The sequence below is a fragment of the Adiantum capillus-veneris genome, chromosome 4 (assembly GCF_014529385.1).
Source record: "Adiantum capillus-veneris isolate H3 chromosome 4, ASM1452938v2, whole genome shotgun sequence".
Lineage (NCBI taxonomy): Eukaryota > Viridiplantae > Streptophyta > Polypodiopsida > Polypodiales > Pteridaceae > Adiantum > Adiantum capillus-veneris.
In genome coordinates, this window is record NC_140934.1 from 90,035,320 (window position 1) to 90,057,252 (window position 21,933).

The 21,933-nt window shown below is 42.4% G+C and overlaps 1 protein-coding gene across 3 annotated transcripts; it reads left to right on the top strand.

Moving 5' to 3' along the window:
- The first annotated feature begins 3,712 nt into the window (after positions 1-3,712).
- On the top strand, positions 3,713-20,306 carry LOC147459578 (uncharacterized). Of its 3 annotated transcripts, none has more exons than XM_086510815.1 (8): positions 3,713-3,894; positions 4,128-4,889; positions 5,200-5,439; positions 5,597-5,686; positions 6,225-6,374; positions 18,897-19,021; positions 19,580-19,709; positions 19,970-20,306. In XM_086510815.1, the coding sequence occupies exons 1-8, from the start codon at positions 3,796-3,798 to the stop codon at positions 20,096-20,098; spliced, it is 1,725 nt and encodes a 574-aa protein (XP_086366941.1). In that variant the 5' UTR covers positions 3,713-3,795; the 3' UTR covers positions 20,099-20,306. The 3 variants fall into 3 exon arrangements, with proteins under 3 accessions (XP_086366941.1, XP_086366943.1, XP_086366942.1); XM_086510817.1 differs by having other exon boundaries at positions 3,755-3,894; positions 4,156-4,889; XM_086510816.1 differs by having other exon boundaries at positions 3,758-3,894; positions 4,138-4,889.
- Positions 20,307-21,933: the final 1,627 nt, after the last annotated feature.

Consider the following 21,933-nt stretch of genomic DNA (forward strand, 5'->3'; position numbering starts at 1 on the left):
ATCAACAACAAAAAACACTTTGCAACTGACATTGGCAACAAATCACATAACAATGCACTTTGAACATTTGCAGTAGGACTTTGCTTTTTGATAAAGACCCATTTGTATTTTGATTTGACCTACCACCTAGTTGCCTACAATTCTCTAGGGGAGGTACACTTTGATCCAACACCCAGATGACAATTCTCTGGGGAGGACACATTTGTACTTTTGGGTGCTACTATATCACACACGGGGAGGCTTGTTGGGGTGTGAGAACACTCTCTAGTTTGGAAGCCTACACATTTGACATCACTGATTAGGTCATCACATGCCCTCTCCCAACTCTATAAAAGAAGCCAAACTACACACTTTGTATCCTCTCACTCACTATCATCATTAGCCTACTTTGTACCCATCATTATAGTGGCAGCGCTGCATACACATCGCCCAATGGAGCTGCACGCCATGCCCTTGTTGGCAACCAACTTGGTGCCATTTTGAGTATGCTTTTGGATGGGGGGTTTTTGCTTGCCCAAATATGGCGTAGGCATGCCCATCCCATTTCAACCAATGAGAGATTCGCTTTTGACGTGTTATGAAATGGCATGTGCATTTCTCTTCCTACCCACCTGCCATTTTCAAAGAGTCTGCCATGTTTTGGACAGGTGCCCGCTTGAAAATGGCTATGTGTAACCTCCCTAGTAATGCTTCCACAAAGGGTTTTTGATAGCTACCCGATCCATGAACTTGTTGCTTCATACCTTGGGGTTGGTTCCCATGTTGACAAAAACTAATCTAATAAATGTTGAGTTCTTCGTTCTTTCCATCAAACGGGGATGTTCGGATGACATTAACATCTCTCCCTTCCTTTCTTCATCAAAATAGGCAATTGAAGACTTTTCTCTTATTACTTCTTCTTCTTACTACTTCCTTTTGGACTGCATTCCTATGACCCGATTATTTCTCCTCTTCTTCTTTGTATTCTTGTGTATAAAACCATGATACTTGCTTTCTTATCAGATAGACCTTGGAGGTTTTTTGGGATTGATTTCAATGACATTAAGGCTTTTTTGTTAAATCTTCTTCTTCTCATGTTGATAAGTCTACCTATGTTAAAACGATTGTGATTTTAGTCTCTATGTACTACATCAAGCCCGACTTAGGCCCTTTGTGGACTATAATCTACATATTGATACAATTTTTGAACCTCTCTTATTTTATTGCAAAAGACACAAATGTTTTTTGCAGCTTCTAAAGAACAAGGATTAAAAAAATAAAGAAATAATTTAGATCTTTTGTTGAGATTCTTAGGATTTCACATCCGGCATGGCGATAATGTAGAAGTTCTCCATTGTGAGGAATTTTGTGCTGCCACGAGCGTAGTTCTGGGCTTTGATAGCACTATTGCAAACGGGAGCGCAGGGTGCCTGCAAAATATAGAAAAAAACATGCTACAAGCGATAAAACCAACAGATCTGCATACTCGACAAATCACACATGCACACAATCAAGAGCGGTATATGATCACACAGAGATAGAAAGCGAGAGAGAGAACAAGAGCACGTGCAAGTGCACCTCCTAGAGTGGAGTGTTACACAAGCACGAAGAGATGAGAGGTGAGAAGAGAGAAGAAGGACACAGAGCACTGGGTGCAATCTACCCTCATGCAAGAGTGAGTATTCTCCTCTTGCACATATTTATTTATAGATTTCTTGAATGCTCAAAATGATACAAACTATCCACCTAGACATAAAGTGACTGTATTAAAATATCAATAAACTTGCTATCCTTTTGCATAGACCATAAACCAAGTGTGTCTTTTCTATCTATCTGCAATAATAAATAATTGTTAGTCAAATTCCATTGCAGTATTTACCAGTTGTAAATACCGTGGTAACTATAACAATGTATAGTCGGTCAGAACCCAGTCTAGGTACCTATAAATAGGATCCACTACTTCATTTTGAGGGTCGGTCATTATGGGATCTATCTTGGGTCTTTGACATCGCTAGTCAGTATTGAGTCATTGTACTTGTCGAGTTATTGCTCTAATTTTCATTAGCTCTATTGTAATCAACACTTGGTGCCAATTGTACTTTCCTTCACTATTTGAATATATAACCTCCAATACTTTGCGTCCAGTGTCTAACTTTGTACTTTTAGTTTAGTTCATATTTGATTTACGTACTTGTCTGAAGTCTGAATCTGATTCTTCGTCTGATCTGACATCTAACTCTAAATCTTTAATGTGAAATAGTTGTCAGAATTGACGAGCTCGTTCCAATGTCATCACTGAAATGCTAAAGAGTTATCCCACAATGCCAAAAGATCTTTGGTCCTTGCCCTTCCCAAATGGAGTCAGACCTTAGGGCGTGTAAGTCACTTAGTGGAGCTACTATGTTGTGAGACCTAGTGTTGAGGACTTTATCCTTGTGCTAAGGAAGAAGGTGTATGTTATGTTGTGATCATGTTGTAAAAAGCATAATCTCATGAACATCATACACTCACGATTTCCTCAATTGATGAAAATGAAAGGACTATTTATAGGTATTATGACCCTTCAATGTTACTAAAGGACTATTTACAAGCATGTAATGTAAACTAACCTCTTTACTTTTTTTGCGTAGACATACATGACGAGGACAAATGCAAGATTTGGACAAATAGTATCCGAGAAGTTTCAGACACTGAAAGAGTATGTGAACAAGGATATATTTCTAAAGTAAACGAAGACAATATAGGTGAAGCATGCACAATTTAACGCAACCAATACAATTCTTGTTGATGATACCAGACGTAAGGCATTGAAGAACAACTATGCTCTATGCATTTGGTCTTATAAGTTGGCATGTTATGACTCGTAAGTCCCCTTGTACTTGATGGATGTGATCTTGACATGGTTGCTTCGTTAGATAAGAGACGCGTACCCAATTGCTTATTCTTGCAAGAACCTCTTGTTTGACATAGAGGATGACATCGCCTCACTAGTTGCTATCCATTTGACACAGGTAGAGGGATACTCCTATTGGTTTGTCTCCCATGACATCGAGTGAGCGTTGTAACCAAAGTCCTATGTTTGCTATGTACTAGCTAATGAAAATAAACTTTTGATGAACATTTTTGTCTATGCAGTGTCTCTAAATCCTAGTTATATTATGGGTTTATTTCCTTTTTGAAAAATTTGGTATGTTGTGGTATCAATTTTGGTTCTATATCAATATCGGCAATTGTACATGATTAGATGTGTTAACGAGTGTTCGAAGGTGCGAAGTGCACGTGTTGTCTGTTGATAACAATGAACACAATGGAATAAGGAGGAGCATGCGATGGGATGAGAGTTGTGTGATTGTAGCGTATTAAACACCACAAGATCAACATAATCTTCAAATTGGCAATCTGAGAAAAGTAACATGGCTAACAGTTGGAGGCATAATCTTTTTGGGCATTACGAAGACAATTTAACAAGTTCTTGTGCAATGCGTATAAATACATTGTCTTTAGTTAATGTGAATGTACCCCATCCACAAATTTAACAAGTTCTTGTGCAATGCATATAAATACATTGTCTTTAGTTAATGTGAATGTACCCCATCCACAAATTTAACAAGTTCTTGTGCGATGCAATTTAACAAGTTCTTGTGCAATGCATATAAATACATTGTCTTTAGTTAATGTGAATGTACCCCATCCACAAATTCTTTCTCTAGCCTGGATTTTATAGTCGTCAGTGGCCCCGTCACTCCTTTGTGAAGAAGAGTAAAAAGCCACTCCAGTCCACCGTTCTGAGTTCTTTTCTGCGCATTCTAAGCATCTATGATTAGTGCTTCTGATCCTCTGCTAAGTCTGCTTGATGGGGAGGCCGATTGTTGCGCAAGCTCCTTCAAAGTGCATCAGCGAAACCCAACCCTAACTGTGAGTAGTGAAGAATACTCAGTTTGGGTAACCTATTTTTCGGACTTTGTTGTTGGGATATTGTTCGAATCTGTGTTTATTTGCGCAAGCTTAAGCAAATCGCAGGATTAGCTTCATCCGACCGAAGTCTATTCTCCTCTGATTGCTGCTCCATTGTTTCATCGATTTGGTCTGCTTTAAGCATCATTGCGATTGTTGATTTGCGATCCAAGTCTTAAATGAAATTGAGCTAGTTTGGTGCAGCTTTTTCTTGTCTGGCAGCTATGTCGGTTGAACGTGCTTTTGATGGATGGGAGGAAGTGCAGAGACAGGGGCAAGATATCGCTGATCGAGTTGGTGCTCTTGCACAAGGTCTAGGATGCATGCTACAAAGCCATATGAGGTTTTCAGGTTTACCAGCTCTCTTGCCATTACAGCTTGTGGAGCCCAGCTTGGATCGACAATGGTATGAGGAGATTATGTCTTCCTCCTCTGTTTACTCTTGGCCATGGATGCCTTGCCAGAGAATGAAGGATTTCTCGAACAGAGTTCAGTTCAATGGTGTGCCCAGGGCTCGTCCTGCTATGATTGAGCAGAAGCCTTTTGTTGATGATGGAACAGCAGCTATTCAAGAGCTTGGTCAAAGGCTGGGTCAAGTGGGTGCGGCAGTTGGTGCTTCTGTGGGTAGTTTTATGAATAGTGCCATGAATCACATCCCTTGGCCCTTTCATGGAGACACCGTATTAGGAGTTTTTAGTGACTTTGTTCATCCACGGCCTCCAGTGTCATTAGAATTTCACGGGGACCGTACTGTTTGGAGAACCTCAGAGGAACTGGAAAATAGAGGAGGAGTTTTAACAAGCAGGGCATCGGGAGCTTTTCATGGAGAAGATGACGATATGGAAGAAGTCAGTGACCTCGAAGAAGATTACGAGGATGCTGCTGACTCTTCAGGCTTGTCCCACGAGCAGTTCCATGCTGTCCTCACTAAATCCCAACGACATTTGCATAGACAGGTGAAGACTTGTGACCTCCTCCTTGCTGAATCAATCAGAACACATATATTTATTTTATGTTGCAGAGAAGAGGCTCTAAGATGCTACAATCAGGTAAGTAGTAGTAGTGTGAGTCTCAGAGATTTTTCTTTGATTGTCTGGGGTGTACACTTGTACAAGATTTCTGGGTGCATCATTCTTCTAATACTCCTCAGGTATCATGACATCAAAGCTACACTCGTGGCGGAGGGGACTTTCAATATAATTTTTGAATAGTGGTGCTCCCTCTTTTCTTAATGATATTGAAGGCTCCAAATTTTGTTTTGCACAGCGAAGCAGCATAAGTGTGACCACAACGTTTGACAGCCGGACTCAAGAAGTCGAGAGTTCCTTTGTGGCTAGAGGTGATTTGTGGCGTGCAGAGGCCTCACATGGTGGCAACGCTTCTTCTAGTGGTTCTCCCCTGTTTTTACTTCAGATTGGACCAATTTTGGTTGTGCGAGACTCAACTCTTCTTTTACCAGTTCATCTTTCCAAGCAGCACTTGCTGTGGTATGGCTTTGATCGAAAGGTAATAAATTGGAGTTATTGTCCAACATGAATAGCATCAATAGGTTATGTTTGCTTTAGCTGAAGTTGTTAATGCATTGGGGGTGCGTGTGCAACTTTTTCTTCTGCTTCTCAAGCTTAGCGAGAAACTTATGAATTTGTTGTATGTTGAGTCTTAGAACGGAGTGCATTCTCTTTGCCCAGCAATTTGGTCAAAACAACGGAGGTGGCTGCTGATGTCAATGATTTGCCTCAATCCATTTACCTGTGTAAGTTCATCAAAGCAAAACCTTGTATAACATGGCTTGTTTGAACCTTATGGTAGATAATATAGTTTTGAAGCTCTGATGATGGATGCTTCCATGTAAGTTCATGAAAGCAAAACCTTGTATAACATGGCTTGTTTGAACCTTACGGTAGATAATATAGTTTTGAAGCTCTGATGATGGATGCTTCCATGCTTATGTTTATAAAGCATATGAGATCTCTTGTTTTAGGTCTTGGCTGTCAAAAGTAATCACAGTCTATTATATCTTGAACTCTACTCTCTTAACACCCATGGAATAAGGGGAAGAGCCTTAGATCAGGATTTCTCAGCATGACACCATCCTGTCATTGATTGTGTAGCATCTCTAGTAAGTATGGATACCTTTCGTAGACTTCTGTATGGAACTTGCATCCGCTTTTCTATTTGGTCAGATGAAACTCACATTTTGGTGCTATTTTGAAATGTGAACTCTACATTGGTTTAATATGCTCTACCAAGCAGGATAGAATTGATGTTCAATTTTTCGATTGTTAATGCAGTCATTTTTGGACTTACAATTTCCAAATGGACAATGCACTTACATTGCCGGCGAAGGCTTATCAAGTGGTACATTTTTTCATGCCTTTGGTGGTCTCTTTCAAGCTCAAGGACGTTACCCTGGAGATGTGAAAGTGAGCTTCTCAAGAAAAGTAAGTTCCTGTATGTAATTGATGCCAGATATGCAATTTTGGCTATCTATAATAATGAGTATGTTCATGCACTCTTAAAGTTCAATGCATTTTAATTAATGAGAAACTTCAAAGAAAGATTAATAGGTGAGTATGATAGCCACACATGAGCATGTTTTTGGAATTGAAGTGAACATCAATGATTAGTGGTAGATTTTAAGTCCTTTCTCATGTTTGTTGGGTTTGTTTAAGCACGTACTTTCTTGGATTCTTTTTTGTTGTTTTGCATACAAGCTTTGAGAAGAGTAAGTGATGCTTTTGCACTTAAAACACCTAAAGCAAGTCAATTTGGAAAGGCTTGTTCTTTGTCAAACTCATCATGTTGTGAGCTGAGCAAAAGGGTTGCCACAATCCTCTGTTCTTTCCTTCACTAATGAATGCAACACTAGTGATGGTTCCTTTTAGATACTTGAGAGGGTTAGAGAGAGAGAGAGAGAGAGAGAGAGAGAGAGAGAGAGAGAGAGAGAGAGAGAGAGAGAGAGAGAGAGAGAGAGAGAGAGAGAGAGAGAGAGAGAGATGCATGGATTGGGTCCCAACCAACCCTCTCAAGGCCCCCCGAACCGTAATGTATACAGATGTAATACCTTAATAGACGGCTCTACTCAATTGTATGGAATTCCGCCGATAATTCTTCAAGATGAAGCACCTTTGGGGTTGAATGGATGCACCAACGAGATCCAACTCGATGCAAGGTTGGATTGTAAGGGGTATGCCTGCCTCATCTATTAAAAAGATCAATTTTAAGTAGCAAATCGAGCGACATTGTTGTGGACTTCCCAAAGAGATATGAGATTATTGCTTATTACAGAAATCTGAGTCAATACAACAACTGATGGGACATGCTAAGCAAGGGTTTGCTATGCATTCAAGTAACTTGACTTATTTGACAGATCAACTTTCGACAAATGATGACAGAAGAAGAGGAAAGAAAGATTCATGTCCCGTAGTGATAGAGGAACAGAATGCCGAATACCTCAAAACGGGAAAGTGCTTTGATTGTGGGGAACAAGGACATATGTCTACGCGGTGCCTCAAAAAGGCACAAGAATGAGAACGACTAACAGACTGAAATAGAACTGGGCGAGAAGATTTCGCCTTAGAACAGATATTGGATAGGAAACTGAAAGGGATACTGATGTGTTGATAGTATTTTGCTTTATGACTTTATGAATGAACAACTTTGAAATGGGAATTCCCGAAGATGACTTGAATTTATGTATGAAATTAATGTGTTTGGAAGATCTTGTTATTTGTGTACAGATAACATGTGAAATTGAGAATGAGATGGTAAGGAATTCGCATATGAATGCAACTGGGAGCAATGACGGCTCAAGAATGAACCCGATCATGATTCAAGATAAGAATCTTGAATTTTGAATGACGATGATGAGTGATGATTCCCATATGAATGAGATGACTGGATATTGTGGTGAGTAAGAGATGAGATGGCTACACAGGGATCTAGGTGCATCAAGACTTTTGAACAGATGAGATGTCTAGACTGAATGATTGAAACACTGTGTTCAGTATGAACTAAGTGTGTGATTTGTGAACTGGAATCCTGGAAATGAATCTTGAGTGCTCACTCATGTGATTGTGTTTGAGTGCAAGTTTGAAAGACAAAATGATTCCAACATTTTGGTCTTGAGAATCTATGGACATGACCGCAATAAGAATTAGTTAATCAAACATTAGTGAGGTCTGGCGTGGATCTAGATGCGATTACTAAACACATTGCTAGGAATCATGGTCCTAGATCTGGATGGATTTTTATGTGATATGATCCTAGTGTGATGTGAATGTTCAGTGAATGTCGTCTTTGTGCAAGTTTTGGATTTGTGTCGTCTAGTGTTTCGGTACTTAAGAGTTAGCTCTACTGAATTGTATGGCTTATGTATGATTTTCTAGGTGTAATCGAGGGCGATTACAAAGGGGGGTATGTCACAAGCTGATGACATGGCACTGATGACGTAGACATCTGTATGGAATCTCGGAAAATGCGTTGACATGTTGACGTGGCAGGCTGTATGGATTTCCATAAAACGCACTGGCTGTCACGTGACACATCCCAACCCTATGTGTCCGTGGACAAGCTACACCATAGCAGGGTTCAGTTCAATCAATTCAGTCAGTTCAATCAGTTTAGATTAGCAGTGATATGGCACTTTTGTGAGTTTATTCATAGACCGTGCATGCCCAGTCACTTAGTGATGCATATCCTCCGGTTGCACACAGCCTGATCATCGGAATTCCCATCAGAACCCATTAGCATCAGTTAGGGGAATTTTCTAGTGCATTTAGCCTATTTTCCTATTTTTGGTTATTTTCACTTATTATTTTTAAGTGACTTTCCAACAAAAGTAGGTAGGGCAATTTTGCTAAGTTAATATATAAGCAAACCCAAGTTAGCACTAAATGGTAGAAGAGGCAGCAGGAGCACCTTGCTCAACAGGCAACTTCTCGGCAAGACCAACCCCCACGACTACTCTGGCGTTTTCTCCACAGAAGACCTAGCGTTTTTGCATCAGATCAGCCTTGGCGATTTGCGCACAGCAGATCAGCCCCGGCGTCATCACGACACAACAGATCAGCCTAGCGTTTTTGCATTTGCAGAACCCCGGCGACAGAAGGACCAATTTCAGCCCTTGGCGTTTTTGGATTTCAGCAAGAAATTAAGACCGGCATTATTCACCTAAAGTGTAGCAGATTCAGCCCGTAAAGACCATCAGTTTTCAACCCTAAGAAACCTCATTTTTCAGCCAAGAAAACGCAGCCAAAACAGTCATTTTCAGCCACCGAAACAGTCCCGAAATTCAGCGATTAGAAGATCTCAGATTTCAGCCATCGTCGTCGTCGTCGTCGTCATCGTCGTCGTCGTCATCGGCATAGACCAAGTTGCATAGTCCATTGCATACGCATTGTACACCTTTGTGCAATCAAAGTAGACCACTCTCGCCGACGAGAGTGGGGCCTTCGGAGGAGGGTTTTACAACCTCTCGGGTGTCGTATCTCTTCTCTCTCTTTCTCTCAGTCTCATTCACTTGCTTGCATTACTCAAGAAGAACCACAAGAACCATAAGAATTTTTTTGCTGCTTGTGATCGCACGAACCCAAGTTTACTTGGGCGTGGCGATTCCTAATCGTGTTTTGTTGAAGAGTGACAGGAATCCCAAGAAAGAAGGGCTTGTCCAGCCTCCCCTTGTATCTCTTTTCACTCATTGAGAGCGGACCGTGCACTTAACGGCCGGCCAATCGACGTGAGGTGGGAAAAAGCAACCTTGGTGTGAGCGCAAGGCCGCCAAGGGGTGCGCCCGCAGAAAAGGGTAGAACTCGGGTGAAGAGAAGATCCTTCTCCAACGCGATTTGCAAGCGAAAGAACACCTCAAGAACCCTAGATTCTCACGAATCAAGGATCTCAAGAACCTCAAGAACCCAAGTTCCTCGTGAACTTAAGAACCCAAGACCCCCGGAAGGTAGACACGCAGAGAACCAAGCAAGACAAGCAAAATTTTATCGCGAGAACAAAGCCCTCAAAGAACAGAGCGACCGACAGAACAAAGAGATGTTGCGATTTTTTTCTCAAGTACAGGCGTACTTTGCACAAAATCAGGGAAAGGAGACCGTCTCAGTCTCTTCTTCTCCAAAGGATGATACACAGGATTTGCATGATTGTGTGAAGCATGATGATGATTTGAATGATAATGATTTGAAGCACAATGATAAGCATGATGATTTGGATGCCAATGATTTGCATAATGATTTGGATGACAATGACAAGCATAATGATTTGCATGATCAAGATGTGATTTGTCACAAGCATGATGAATTGCATAAAGAGGATGTGATTGTTCACTAGGATGAGGTGTTAGTGGATGCTTTTTCTAGCGAAGCTAACCTCGTTGTAGATTCGATCAGTCACGAAGATCTGATCTTGGCTTTCGAGTCGAGGTCCAAAGAACCCCCACAGGACGATTCGATCATTCAGGACGAACCGACCTTGGCTCTCGAGCCTTGGTCCAAAGAGCCCTTACAGGAAGTATTGTGTGTTCGCATGATTGATACGCACGCATTGTTCGAGTGTTCCATTCGTGAAGGTTTCCTGTATTTTAGTCAACATCGTTATGTGATCCCTTTTCCTAGGCACGCCATATTGTATGTTGAGCACGTTTCTCTCATGGATGAGCACGAATGTATGTGGATTGTCCATGAAAAGCTGAAAAGTTTGTATGTCAGGAAGTCACATTCCATGTCTCTTCCTTGGCATGACACAGTGTCCGAACGAGCACATGATTGTATGAGCACCAAGCATGGGCATTTTCATTGTGATTTGCCACAGTTGATGGATTTCGATCAAATAGAAAAGATTCGAGCGCATTGTTTGCATATGTTTGATGAACGGGTTGTCACTCCGTCTATTTGTTCATCTACATTGCATGCACAGTCTTTAGAGAAGACACGATTTTTTTCCTTCACTTTACATGGAATGGGTATATTCATGGTTTTGTGTTGGAGATTGTTTCAGGAATTTTTAGCCATGGAGATTCTTGAAGACGAAAGAAGCAGGACTCTAGACGAAGTTGAAGCAAGAAAGGAGATTCAAAAGACTTTGTGTCGCTTTCGGCGCGGCCCAAAGAAGCAAGCGTTGCAGACCTTTATGAAGTTCAAGTACCGCGCGACCCACACATCAGAGTGGGCCGGCGAAGAGTCCCTTCCAGGATTCCGGATGCTGTTGGTAATCTCCCTCGACGCCATACAGTTCGGGACCAGTACCTCACTTTGAAAAGGAGGGGATGTCACGTGACACATCCGAACCCTATGTGTCCGTGGACAAGCTACACCACAGCAGGGTTCAGTTCAGTCAGTTCAATCAGTTTAGATTAGCAGTGATCTGGCACTTTTGTGAGTCTATTCATAGACCGTGCATGCCCAATCACTTAGCATAGATGCATATCCTCCGGTTGCACACAGCCTCATCATCGGAATTCCCATCAGAACCCATTAGCATCAGTTAGAGGAATTTTCCAGTGCATTTAGCCTATTTTCCTATTTTTGGTTATTTTCACTTATTATTTTTAAGTGACTTTCCAACAAAAGTAGGTAGGGCAATTTTGCTAAGTTAATATATAAGCAAACCCAAGTTAGCACTAAATGGCAGAAGAGGCAGCAGGAGCACCTTGCTCAACAGGCAACTTCTCAGCAAGACCAACCCCCGCGACTACTCTGGCGTTTTCTCCACATAAGACCTAGCGTTTTTGCATCAGATCAGCCTTGGCGATTTGTGCACAGCAGATCAGCCCCGGCGTCATCACGACACAGCAGATCAGCCTAGCATTTTTGCATTTGCAGAACCCCGGCGACAGAAGGACCAGTTTCAGCCCCTGGCGTTTTTGGATTTCAGCAAGAAATTAAGACCGGCATTATTCACCTAAAGTGTAGCAGATTCAGCCCGTAAAGACCATCAGTTTTCAACCCTAAGAAACCTCATTTTTCAGCCAAGAAAACGCAGCCAAAACAGTCATTTTCAGCCACCGAAACAGTCCCGAAATTCAGCGATTAGAAGATCTCAGATTTCAGCCATCGTCGTCGTCGTCGTCGTCATCGTCGTCGTCGTCATCGGCATAGACCAAGTTGCATAGTCCATTGCATACGCATTGTACACCTTTGTGCAATCAAAGTAGACCACTCTCGCCGACGAGAGTGGGGCCTTCGGAGGAGGGTTTTACAACCTCTCGGGTGTCGTATCTCTTCTCTCTCCTTCTCTCAGTCTCATTCACTTGCACACACAATATCCACTCACTTTGTTCGTGATCATAGCACTCTCCGTAAGACGGAAAGCTCTCTCTTTCCCTAAGAACTAAAAGGAACCTTGAGCAATAAGGATCACTAATCTTGAGAAAATACAACATTCATTCCGCTGCATCTTACACTGGCAGGTGCTGACGTGGCAGTGCACGGAATTTCGTGTTTTTCGTTGGCTGCTTTTGGGCCAAGAAGCTTTTGAGTTTTAAGCTTTTCATGTGTTGCTTTTGTGAGAGCCCATGGGGTCTTTAAATTTTTAACTTGAGGGCCTCATGTACCCAATTTATTGACGAACGAGTGAGTAGAGAGGACCCTCGGACTTTGTACTTTACTCAAGCATTAATGTAAAAATAAATACCGAAAGGGGTGCCAGATTTTGGGGCGAATGCCTCTGGAACTATGCCGAGCCGTGTCGACTCTAGTTGAATTGTGACAGTTTGTGAAGCGTTTTAAGTGATTCTCTTGTGTGTCGTGCTAGATTTCCGACTTGGGGTGTAACAAACTGTTGATGTGTCGACCTACTGAAGAACGGAGCTATCGATCGAGGGGCTTAAACCCTAGAAGAAGCAGAAGCAACAGAAGGTGGCAGATTTTTGAAAATTGCTATGGCATGATGACGTGGCAAGCTGTACGGAGTTTTGCGTTTTGCGCTGGCTGATGACGTGGTAGGTGAAAATTGCTATGGCATGATGAGGTGGCAAGCTGTACGGAGTTTTGCGTTTTGCGCTGGCTGATGACGTGGTAGGCTGTACGGATTTCCGTAAAATACGCTGGCAGCTTTTTGGCTTTGCTTTTGGACCAGATACTTTTGAGTTTGAAGGCTTTTTATTGTAAACTGCTGTTGGGGCCTAGGGCCTTTAAATATGAGGTTAGGACTCATTCTCTGGCATGCTTCCTGGAGAAGGTGCAGAGTCTGGAGTACCTGCCTGTACTGTGTTGATGCAATATAAAGAAATACTGAAAGGGGCGCCAAGGTTTGGGGCCAATACTCTCTGGGGTGAAATGCCGCTACTCCGTGTCGCGTGTCGTCTCTCTCTCTCTCTCTCTCAGTTTTGTTTTATTGAAGTGTTAAAAGTCTATTTAGTTTGTTCTTTTCTATTGGCACGTGGTGCCCGTCTTGTGATAGTGGTATCAGAGCATCAAGCGTGTGCTTTTTTGATGTTTTTCTCAAGGACAATACCATGCAGATGTCTATAGCTACCAAGCCGCACACTTCCAAGGACTTGGCAAGCTTTCAAGAAAAAGAAACTTGCCCGAAGCTATATGGTTTCTGACATCTTCCTTCGGAGTGCAACTTCTGGCAAAGGGGGGTATTCTGAAATGCTTGCCACGAAAACCCTAGCAGATTATAACTTGAAGTTTCTCGATATCTCCCAGTAGATGTCTCTTCACGAGTAGATGACCTTGGAGATCCTGTGCGATTGCTATCTTGGGACTACCATCGCCGCCAACGAAAACACTCTTTGTCCAAGAGCTGATGGACCATGCCGTGCTCGGCTACGACCTCATGGAAGGAACCTAACCCTAATCTTTGGTGCAGGTTCCAGGATGGAAAGCCGATCGACTTTTCGAGCTCGGCTAATGTCGAGATTGCTTTTTAAGTGTGAAATTTGTTTGAGAACTTGTTTGGTTATCTTGTTTGCAATTTGTTTGAAATGGATGGTATCTGTTTTGAACCTGTTTTGGTGTCGATTTGAAATGTTTGACTCTGGTTTTAATACTGGTTTCATTGATTGGTGATTTTTACTCCCGAGTGGAGAAGTGAGAAATACTGTTTTGGTATTGTTTGAACGTCGAGACGACGTAGGCCGATGCCTGGGGAGCGTTTCGTTGTATGTTTGAAAACCGCGGGACAACGCAGGCTGATGCTTGGGGAGCGTTCCGTTGTATGCTAGAAAACCTCCGAACGACGCAGGCCGATGCCTGGGAGCGTTTGGTTGTATGCTTGAACCTCCAAGCGACGCAAACTGCGGTCTGGGGAGCGTTTGGTTGTACAGTCCTCTGACCTCATGGCTCGGACCTTTTTAGGTTATTTGCGGAGGGAGTGACGAGGTAGTCGTTGAGTAGCTTCATACCGCAGACTGTTTGTCTCGGGGGAGTGCTCAACGACGATGTTTGTTGTGTCTTGCAACATTTGTGTTGCATTGTGATATGCCAATTACTGAATATTCTTGATTGGATGAGATTGCATGGGTAGGTTATTTTAGTGCATCAAGACACCCGTGGAAGATTAGTACGGTTTGGGTGTGATGGCTAATTTTACTACGCCGGAATATCAAGAGTTCCGATTTGGACGAAAGGAGAAGCTAACTCCTCGATCAAAAGAGCAAAAAGGAGAAGCTAACTCCTTAATAAAAAGAGCAAACTGATTGTCCCTTGGAATGTTGTTTTGCAGATATGTTGTAATCGCGGACGATTACTCTCTTTCAAGAAGGGGAGATGTAACAAACTGCTGACGCGTCGATCTACTGAAGAACGGAGCTACCGATCGAGGGCCTAAACCCTAGTAGAAGCAGAAGCAACAGAAAAAGCAGCAACAGATTTTCGAAAATTGCGTAGCTGTTGATGACGTGGCAGATTTTCGAAAATTGCGATGGCATGATGACGTGGCAAGGAATTCTGCGTTTTGCGCTGGCTGATGACGTGGCAAGCTGTACGGATTTTCGTAAATTATGATGGCAGCTTTTTGGCTTTGCTTTTGGACTAGATGCTTTTGAGTTTGAAGGCTTTTTATTGTAAACTGCTGTTGGGGCCTAGGGCCTTTAAATATGAGGTTAGGGCTCCTTCTTTGGCATGCTTCCGGGAAAAGGTGCAGAGTATGGAGTACTGGCTTGTACTGTGTTGATGCAATATAAAGAAATACCGAAAGGGGCGCCAAGAAGCAACAGAAAAAGCAGCAACAGATTTTGGAAAATTGCGTAGCTGTTGATGACGTGGCAGATTTCCGAAAAGTGCGATGGCATGATGACGTGGCAAGCTGTACGGAATTCTGCGTTTTGCGTTGGTTGATGACGTGGCAGGTTGTACGGATTTTCGTAAATTATGCTGGCAGCTTTTTGGCTTTGCTTTTGGACCAGATGCTTTTGAGTTTGAAGGCTTTTTATTGTAAACTTCTGTTGGGGCCTAGGGCCTTTAAATATGAGGTTAGGGCTCATTCTCTGGCATGCTTCCGAGAGAAGGAGCAGAGTCTGGAGTACCTGCTTGTACTGTGTGGATGCAATATAAAGAAACATCGAAAGGGGCGCCAAGGTTTGGGGCCAATACTCTCTGGGGTGGAATTCCGCTACTTTGGTCGCGTGTCGTCTCTCTCTCTCTCTCTCTCTCTCTCTCTCTCTCTCTCTCTCTCTCTCAGTCCTGTTTTTATTGAAGTGCTATAAGTCTGTTCAGTCTGTTCTTTTCTATTGGCACGTGGTGCCGGTCTTGCGACATGGGGTGCCCAAGTCTGTTACAGAGGGGACTTTTACTTCCTTCCTGATTCCTGAAGGAAGAGTCAGGATGCCATGACCGTTCCAAAAAGGGGTTGCTCTCATGGGAGAGGGAGATGATATTTGTTTCAAGGAGTAGATGTGCAAGGTTTGGATGGTGGAGAAGGATTTGATCTTTAAAAAAAAAAGTGGGAAAAAGAACACTTTTGGAGTACGCTATTTTGAGGCGAATAATTGGAGCATCAGGAAGAGTTTTGACAAGAGTTTTTTTTCAAGGTTTTTGAAAAAGAACTTGTGTGAGACTTGAAGGAAAGCTTAGAGAAGGAGGGAAGAAATGAGGGGGTTCTCTCGAGTTATTTTTCCTCTCTCTCTCTCTCTCTCTCTCTCTCTCTCTCTCTCTCTCTCTCTCGCAACCTACCTAAAGACTGAAAAGGTGAAGAAGTTTTGGGGGGAAAATGATGACAACAAGAAAACTTGCAAAGGGCGAGATTTTCTCTCTCGGGTCCAAAGGGTGTACATGTTTTTGAAGGTGCAGGAGAGCAAGGGGAAACCTGAGGTGACGTTGTTTCTAAAGTAATGAAATCAAGTCTTTTTGTTTACTCGATCTTTCGAAGAGAACTAGACGAACATAATGAGTTAAATTTGTCAGAATTAGACAAAGAACGACAAGAATTTTGCAAGCTCAAGCCGATTGTCTCTCTGAGGGTTTGCCTAGAGAGCTATCTCCTAAGAGATGTGAGATCACACCCTTGATTTGATACCCGGCCGTATGCCACCGAACCGGCCACCCTACAGAGTGAGCGAACCCCATAATGAGAAAATTATGAACCAAGCAAGAGAACGTCTCGAAAAGAGTCTAATTCAACCTAGTAGCTATCACAAGACATGCACCACGTGCCAATAGAAAAGAACAGATTGAACAGACTTTTAGCACTTAAATAACAACTGAACTGAGAGAGAGAGAGAGAGAGAGAGAGAGAGAGAGACGACACGCCACACGGAGTGGCGGAATTCCACCCCAGAGAGTATTGGCCCCAAACCTTGGCGCCCCTTTCGGTATTTCTTTATATTGCATCAACACAGTACAAGCCGGTACTCCAAACTCTGCACCTTCTCCAGGAAGCATGCCAGAGAATGAGCCCATGGCCTCATATTTAAAGGCCCTAGGCCCCAAAAGCAGTTTACATGAAAAGCCTTCAAACTCAAAAGCTTCTGGTCCAAAAAGCAATGCCAAAAGGTTGCTAGCCTAAAGCATGGAATTCCGTGCAACTGCCACGTCAGCACTGTCAACGTGTTTTGCGAAAATTTGCCACGTGAGCATTGTCTTCACAAATTGCGGAGATCGTAAAGTTCTGCCACGTCATCAGTTGGCTGCGCAAGCTGTTTGTGGGTCTTGCTTTATTTTAATCCTTTATGTCACTTGGGCCCCATCAGGCAGGGTCCCATAAGTTGGTAGGACTTCTTCTTTTGTTGCTTGTTCTTCTTAGGGTTTAGGCCCCTCGGTCGTGATCTGAAGGTAGGCTCTACTCTTCGCTAACTTGACACATCAGCAGTTTGTGACATCTCCCCTTCTTGAAAGAGAGTAATCGTCTTCGATTACAAAAACAACTCAAGTTGGCTTAAAAATTTCCGAGGGTCATTCCGAGGGACAATCAATATGCTGTTTTCTTTTTGCTAAGGAGTTGGCTTCTCCTTTCGGCTCTTTTGATCAGGGAGTTGGCTTCTCCTTTTGTCTAGATCGAAACTCTTGACATTCTCACACCCAGACGCGTGTGTCTCGATGCACTAAAATTACACACTCAGGCAATCTCATCCAATTAGGAATATTCAGTGGTTGGCACATCACAATGCAACACAAATGCTCACATATGCATGTTACAAGACATAAAAACATAAAGCCGCCGATGAACACTCCCCCTGCAAATAACCCATACTGCATAATGTTTTTTTTTTGTTTTTTTCGTACTACCTATCGTAGCTATCCACCTTGTAGTGATGGCTTGTATCAAGTGTTCTGATGCGCATTGCAACATCTGCTCAAATGACTTCGCATGCCGGATCAATCCAGTGTTGGTCTCTGTCAGCATCATACCACCCCATCCACCCAAAAAAAAAAAAAAACCCACCATGTGATCTTTGCTTCTGCTTCCAATTGTTTGGAAACGTGACAACTAAGAATGCTGTAGTAAAACTCTACCTAGAGTTATGTAGAAATTGCTTCCTAGAATGCTTTTGGAAATTATGCCAAGTCACTTTAGTTAAACTTGTAGAGAAATTGTCTGCAAAACCGTAGTTGCACTTCTTGTTAGTCTTCCTTCATTGAGCACCCATACATTGCAATAAGGTGGACCGGCATCACCACCGTGTAGCACATCATTCAAGAACAATAAAGTCGCCAATCTCATGGCCCTTGTGGCTACTTGCTCTAGTGACAAATGTATTGGGGGATTTTGTTCTGATATGGATTCCATCTCCCCCACACGCTTGCACAAGGTCCCATACCATCCCCCTCATTTACCAGCATGACTCTCATCAACATATAGTCACGTTCCACCCATCAGTTTGTGCAGCCATCTTATACTCCTTATCCATAAATATTTCCACTCCCATGGATCCTACTTCGCAGAAGACTCCACAGAGAGACCATGGGAGATGCTGATACCCTAGGTATGCACGTACTAGGCATATGCTAAGAGGGCTATTTGTTTGTTCTCTGCGATTCTGGCTGGCACAAGGTTGCAACAGTGCGCTATCCTTCTCCTAGAATATATGTGAATGGTGCTGGATGCAGACAAAATGGCCCGGACACTGTACTTCCTTACAATCAATTAAGCAATGAGGGCTATGCAGGGGTTAGTCTTAATGGATTCTACAAACAGGCCCACAGAGATGTGTGTACTAGACCCTGTTTTATGGGAAGGCTTTGTGTGTTACCCGTAGTAGGATAGGAGTGTGAATTGATCTGTGCCGATAAGTGTGTAAAGCCACTTTCGTGATATGGGGGATCTCCCCCCAAATCCCCCCCCCCCCCCCCCCCCCCCCCCCCCCCCCCCCCCCCCCCCCCCCCCCCTTTCCCCTTCCTGGAAAGGAAAACACAAGCAACAAGGTGACGATCAAACCCCTAAAATTTGTCAAGTCCAGCATCAGTTGTGTTTTCTGAAATCAATTTGTCTAATGTGCAGGATTGATTGATTTATTTATTGACAAGGGTGCCAATGAAGTTCGTTTTCTTATTTGTTGTTTATGTGGCCATTTGCAGGTTGGTTGGGGAACACGAATTACACCTATAATCCAGCTACCAGAGAAATCACTGTCTGTCGACCTAGTGCAACAGCTAGCTTGGCAACGATCTGGTGCCATGGTCAGACCGACAATTGAGCTTAGGTAGCATTGAAACTTCAAAGTTTATCGTGATTCTTATGTATCATATCCTAGTGGAGTATCTTGATAAATGTAGTGCTGGGCTTACTACTTCTCCTCATTCCGCAACGTACTTCGAGAACCTAGATATATAATAGAAGGCTCTATTGGCTGGTGGTTTTTTTGGGGCTTTGACAACTATGATAATTAGATTGTTTGCCGCACAAGCTTAGTTTCAGACTTGATTTACTGTAGATTTTCCCATTAGCTATCTTATACTTCCTTTTGAGACTAATAATCTAATTTGGTGGTATTTATTTCTTGGAATGAGGCTACTGATCTGCCTTCTCTGGCTGTTGTTTGTACCAACCTCTGACCTATAGCCAGTGTGAAGCTTAGGCAACTCGTAAATGCCACATATAAGGTTTATTGCAAATAGTAATATGCTTTTTTATACAGCTTCAGTAATATGTTCCTTACACAGCTTCAGCTTCTCTGAAGCTTTTAAACTTAAAACGCATTCACATGTATTTTTACACATCTTGTAATAGGATGCACTGATGGATTGATCTTTATGCGCAGTATCACACCGACGTTTGGAGGGAGAAACGCTGGCTGGAGAGCTGAAATAGTTCACTTTCCCAAAGAGAAATTGAGTTTGGCTGGTGGCTTTGCCCATACAATTCAACCCACTGTGTTTGCCTCAGTTGCGGTCAGTTTCACTCTTTTCTAAGGGCAGCTAGCAATCAGGCTTTCTTGCTAGCACTCAACAGTTTGATATAGGGCTTATTTCTCGCTTGGTCTTGCCGGTGGATTAAGCAAGCTGTTTTTAGTCGAGAATTATCTCTGCTTATTCTACTGAACGTCTGTATTTTCGGCTAGATGTTCTAGGATTTCGTCTGGGGGATGGGAGAGGGTTGAAGGGTTTTGTATTTTTATGCAGATGGCTTTTCTAATTATGCTTGTGAACAGGTTGGAAGGTCGAAGCGAAATGGGACTCATTCTGGAAATTCTGGTTTTGAGTTGGTGGTTGAGACACCGGTGGACAATGTTAACAGGACATCGTTCACTCTCAAATTGAACAGTGGGGTGGAGTTCTGACAGGTGGTCTGTTGATTTTTGTTGCATGTCTTTTTGAAGATGTAGACTAGAGTTGCAAAGTGTGCGCTTCAACTTGACCTCTGCGCTCAACTTGCTACCCCAGTAGTGCTTGTAAATTACCTCATGTAAATGTACATAGATAATACATGGTATATGTTTATAGAATGTTTACAAAATGTCAATCAGCTTCTCTGTTGTACTGTTCCAACCTATTCTTTTTTGCTCAAGAAGGCTATGAATGATGCATTAATGGAAGATGGCAGTGAATTCTGGGGTTTTAATTTTGGTTTTGCTTAAATATTGATCTCTTTGTTGCTGAAGCTTTGTTACGGAGTATATGGTTCGTGTGCTTGATGATGCTCATGGTCTGCATGTGTGTGGTTGAGCCCAGTTTTGTTGTCAGAGATTAGGAGCTGTAAGAGATGATGATACATTCATTTATATCAGATTTATACTGACCTTCACTCAAGCCTTGACTGAAAATTTGCTGTGGAGGGTCTGCATCTTCAAGTGAGCAGAGGAACCAGTCCTAGGTGTGCCAGAAAGCTTGGACAACTTATGTTTTTTGATGTCCCTCAAGACAGAAGAGGGTTCAAGGAAAAACTGATTTGGCTTTTGTGTGCAACGAAACGCCTTGTTTGCTACAAGAAAAGCTACAAACCTCTTTTCAAGGAGAATGAAACCTCTCATTTCTAGGTTTGTATTGCTTAGCTTGGAGGAGGAATGTCAATAGTGGCCTCGTGACGATCTCACGACGCTTGTAGAGGAAGATGTTAACGTTTATAGCTCGTTGCCAAACCCATTGTCCTTGATTTGTGCCAAGTCTCGCACGTCTTTGTGGATATTGAACTTTTCTTTGACTATATATTTTTTAGTATGTTTTTGTTGACTTTGCTCCCAATGGAAGAGATAGGACCTTTCCCTTCCAATCATGATGTTATTTGGCCCTCCATTGAAAATTGTACGCACGGCAGCCCAATTTGCTCCAGCCTCATCAGCTATAAATCTTGCAAAGTCTGTTGATAGATAACCTTCTTGAGCCAAAACATCATTAAGAGATCTCCAAAACAAGACTTGTGTGTCTGTATCCCCCTCTTTGGTGTCACAAACCGCTATAACCATCAATCCCTTCAAACTAAAAAAAGTAACAAATCTTGCCACAAGTCTGCAAATGATGCAATGACAAAATGCTACAACACATAAAAAAACTACCTTGCATCATAGACAGAGCATGACATAGTTGCCCATCCATTTATTCTGTGTGTGTGAGATCAAAATGTACCCAAGGAACACTCAAATCTCCATTTCCTTCTCGACGCATGTGATTGACAAGGTCTATACTTGACCCTGGACCTTTTGTTGGCATCTTAAAGATGTAGCATTTATCATTTGTCCCATCTTGTCTAGGGAAACGACTCCCATGAAAGTGACGAAAGTGACATTTTGTCTTTAAAAACACGATGTGGTCAAACCCATCTCCAACAATTGAGTCTTGTTGTCTTTTCTCAATGTCTACCATTATCTTAAATCTATAAAAACCCAGTAAAAAATTGAAATAACTTTATTGCACTTAAAAATTTAAATGTTCAATGTTTTACTTTTGATTTTGAACTAGTGAAATGATTTCTTCCAATATATTTGAGAGCTTTGACTCCCCATTTTTATTTCATATGAACCAACAATAGCGTCAACCAATAATTGTCTGGCGACAATCATCTGAACTCTTCTTGGTCCACTGCTTCTATCCACCTTCAAGACACTTGCAACCATCTTCCGTATTCTCTCTATTGTGGCTCTTGACGTACTTGCTTGAACTTCATGCAAGTGATGACCTA

What these genes read in the sequence shown, in the direction of transcription:
- LOC147459578 (XM_086510815.1), top strand. Translation starts at nt 3,796, where the DNA reads ATGATTAGTGCTTCTGATCCTCTGCTAAGTCTGCTTGATGGGGAGGCC. An exon ending in AACGACATTTGCATAGACAG is followed by an intron (nt 4,890 to 5,199) that starts GTGAAGACTTGT and finishes TGTTTTGCACAG; the next exon opens with CGAAGCAGCATAAGTGTGAC. An exon ending in GCCTCAATCCATTTACCTGT is followed by an intron (nt 5,687 to 6,224) that starts GTAAGTTCATCA and finishes TTGTTAATGCAG; the next exon opens with TCATTTTTGGACTTACAATT.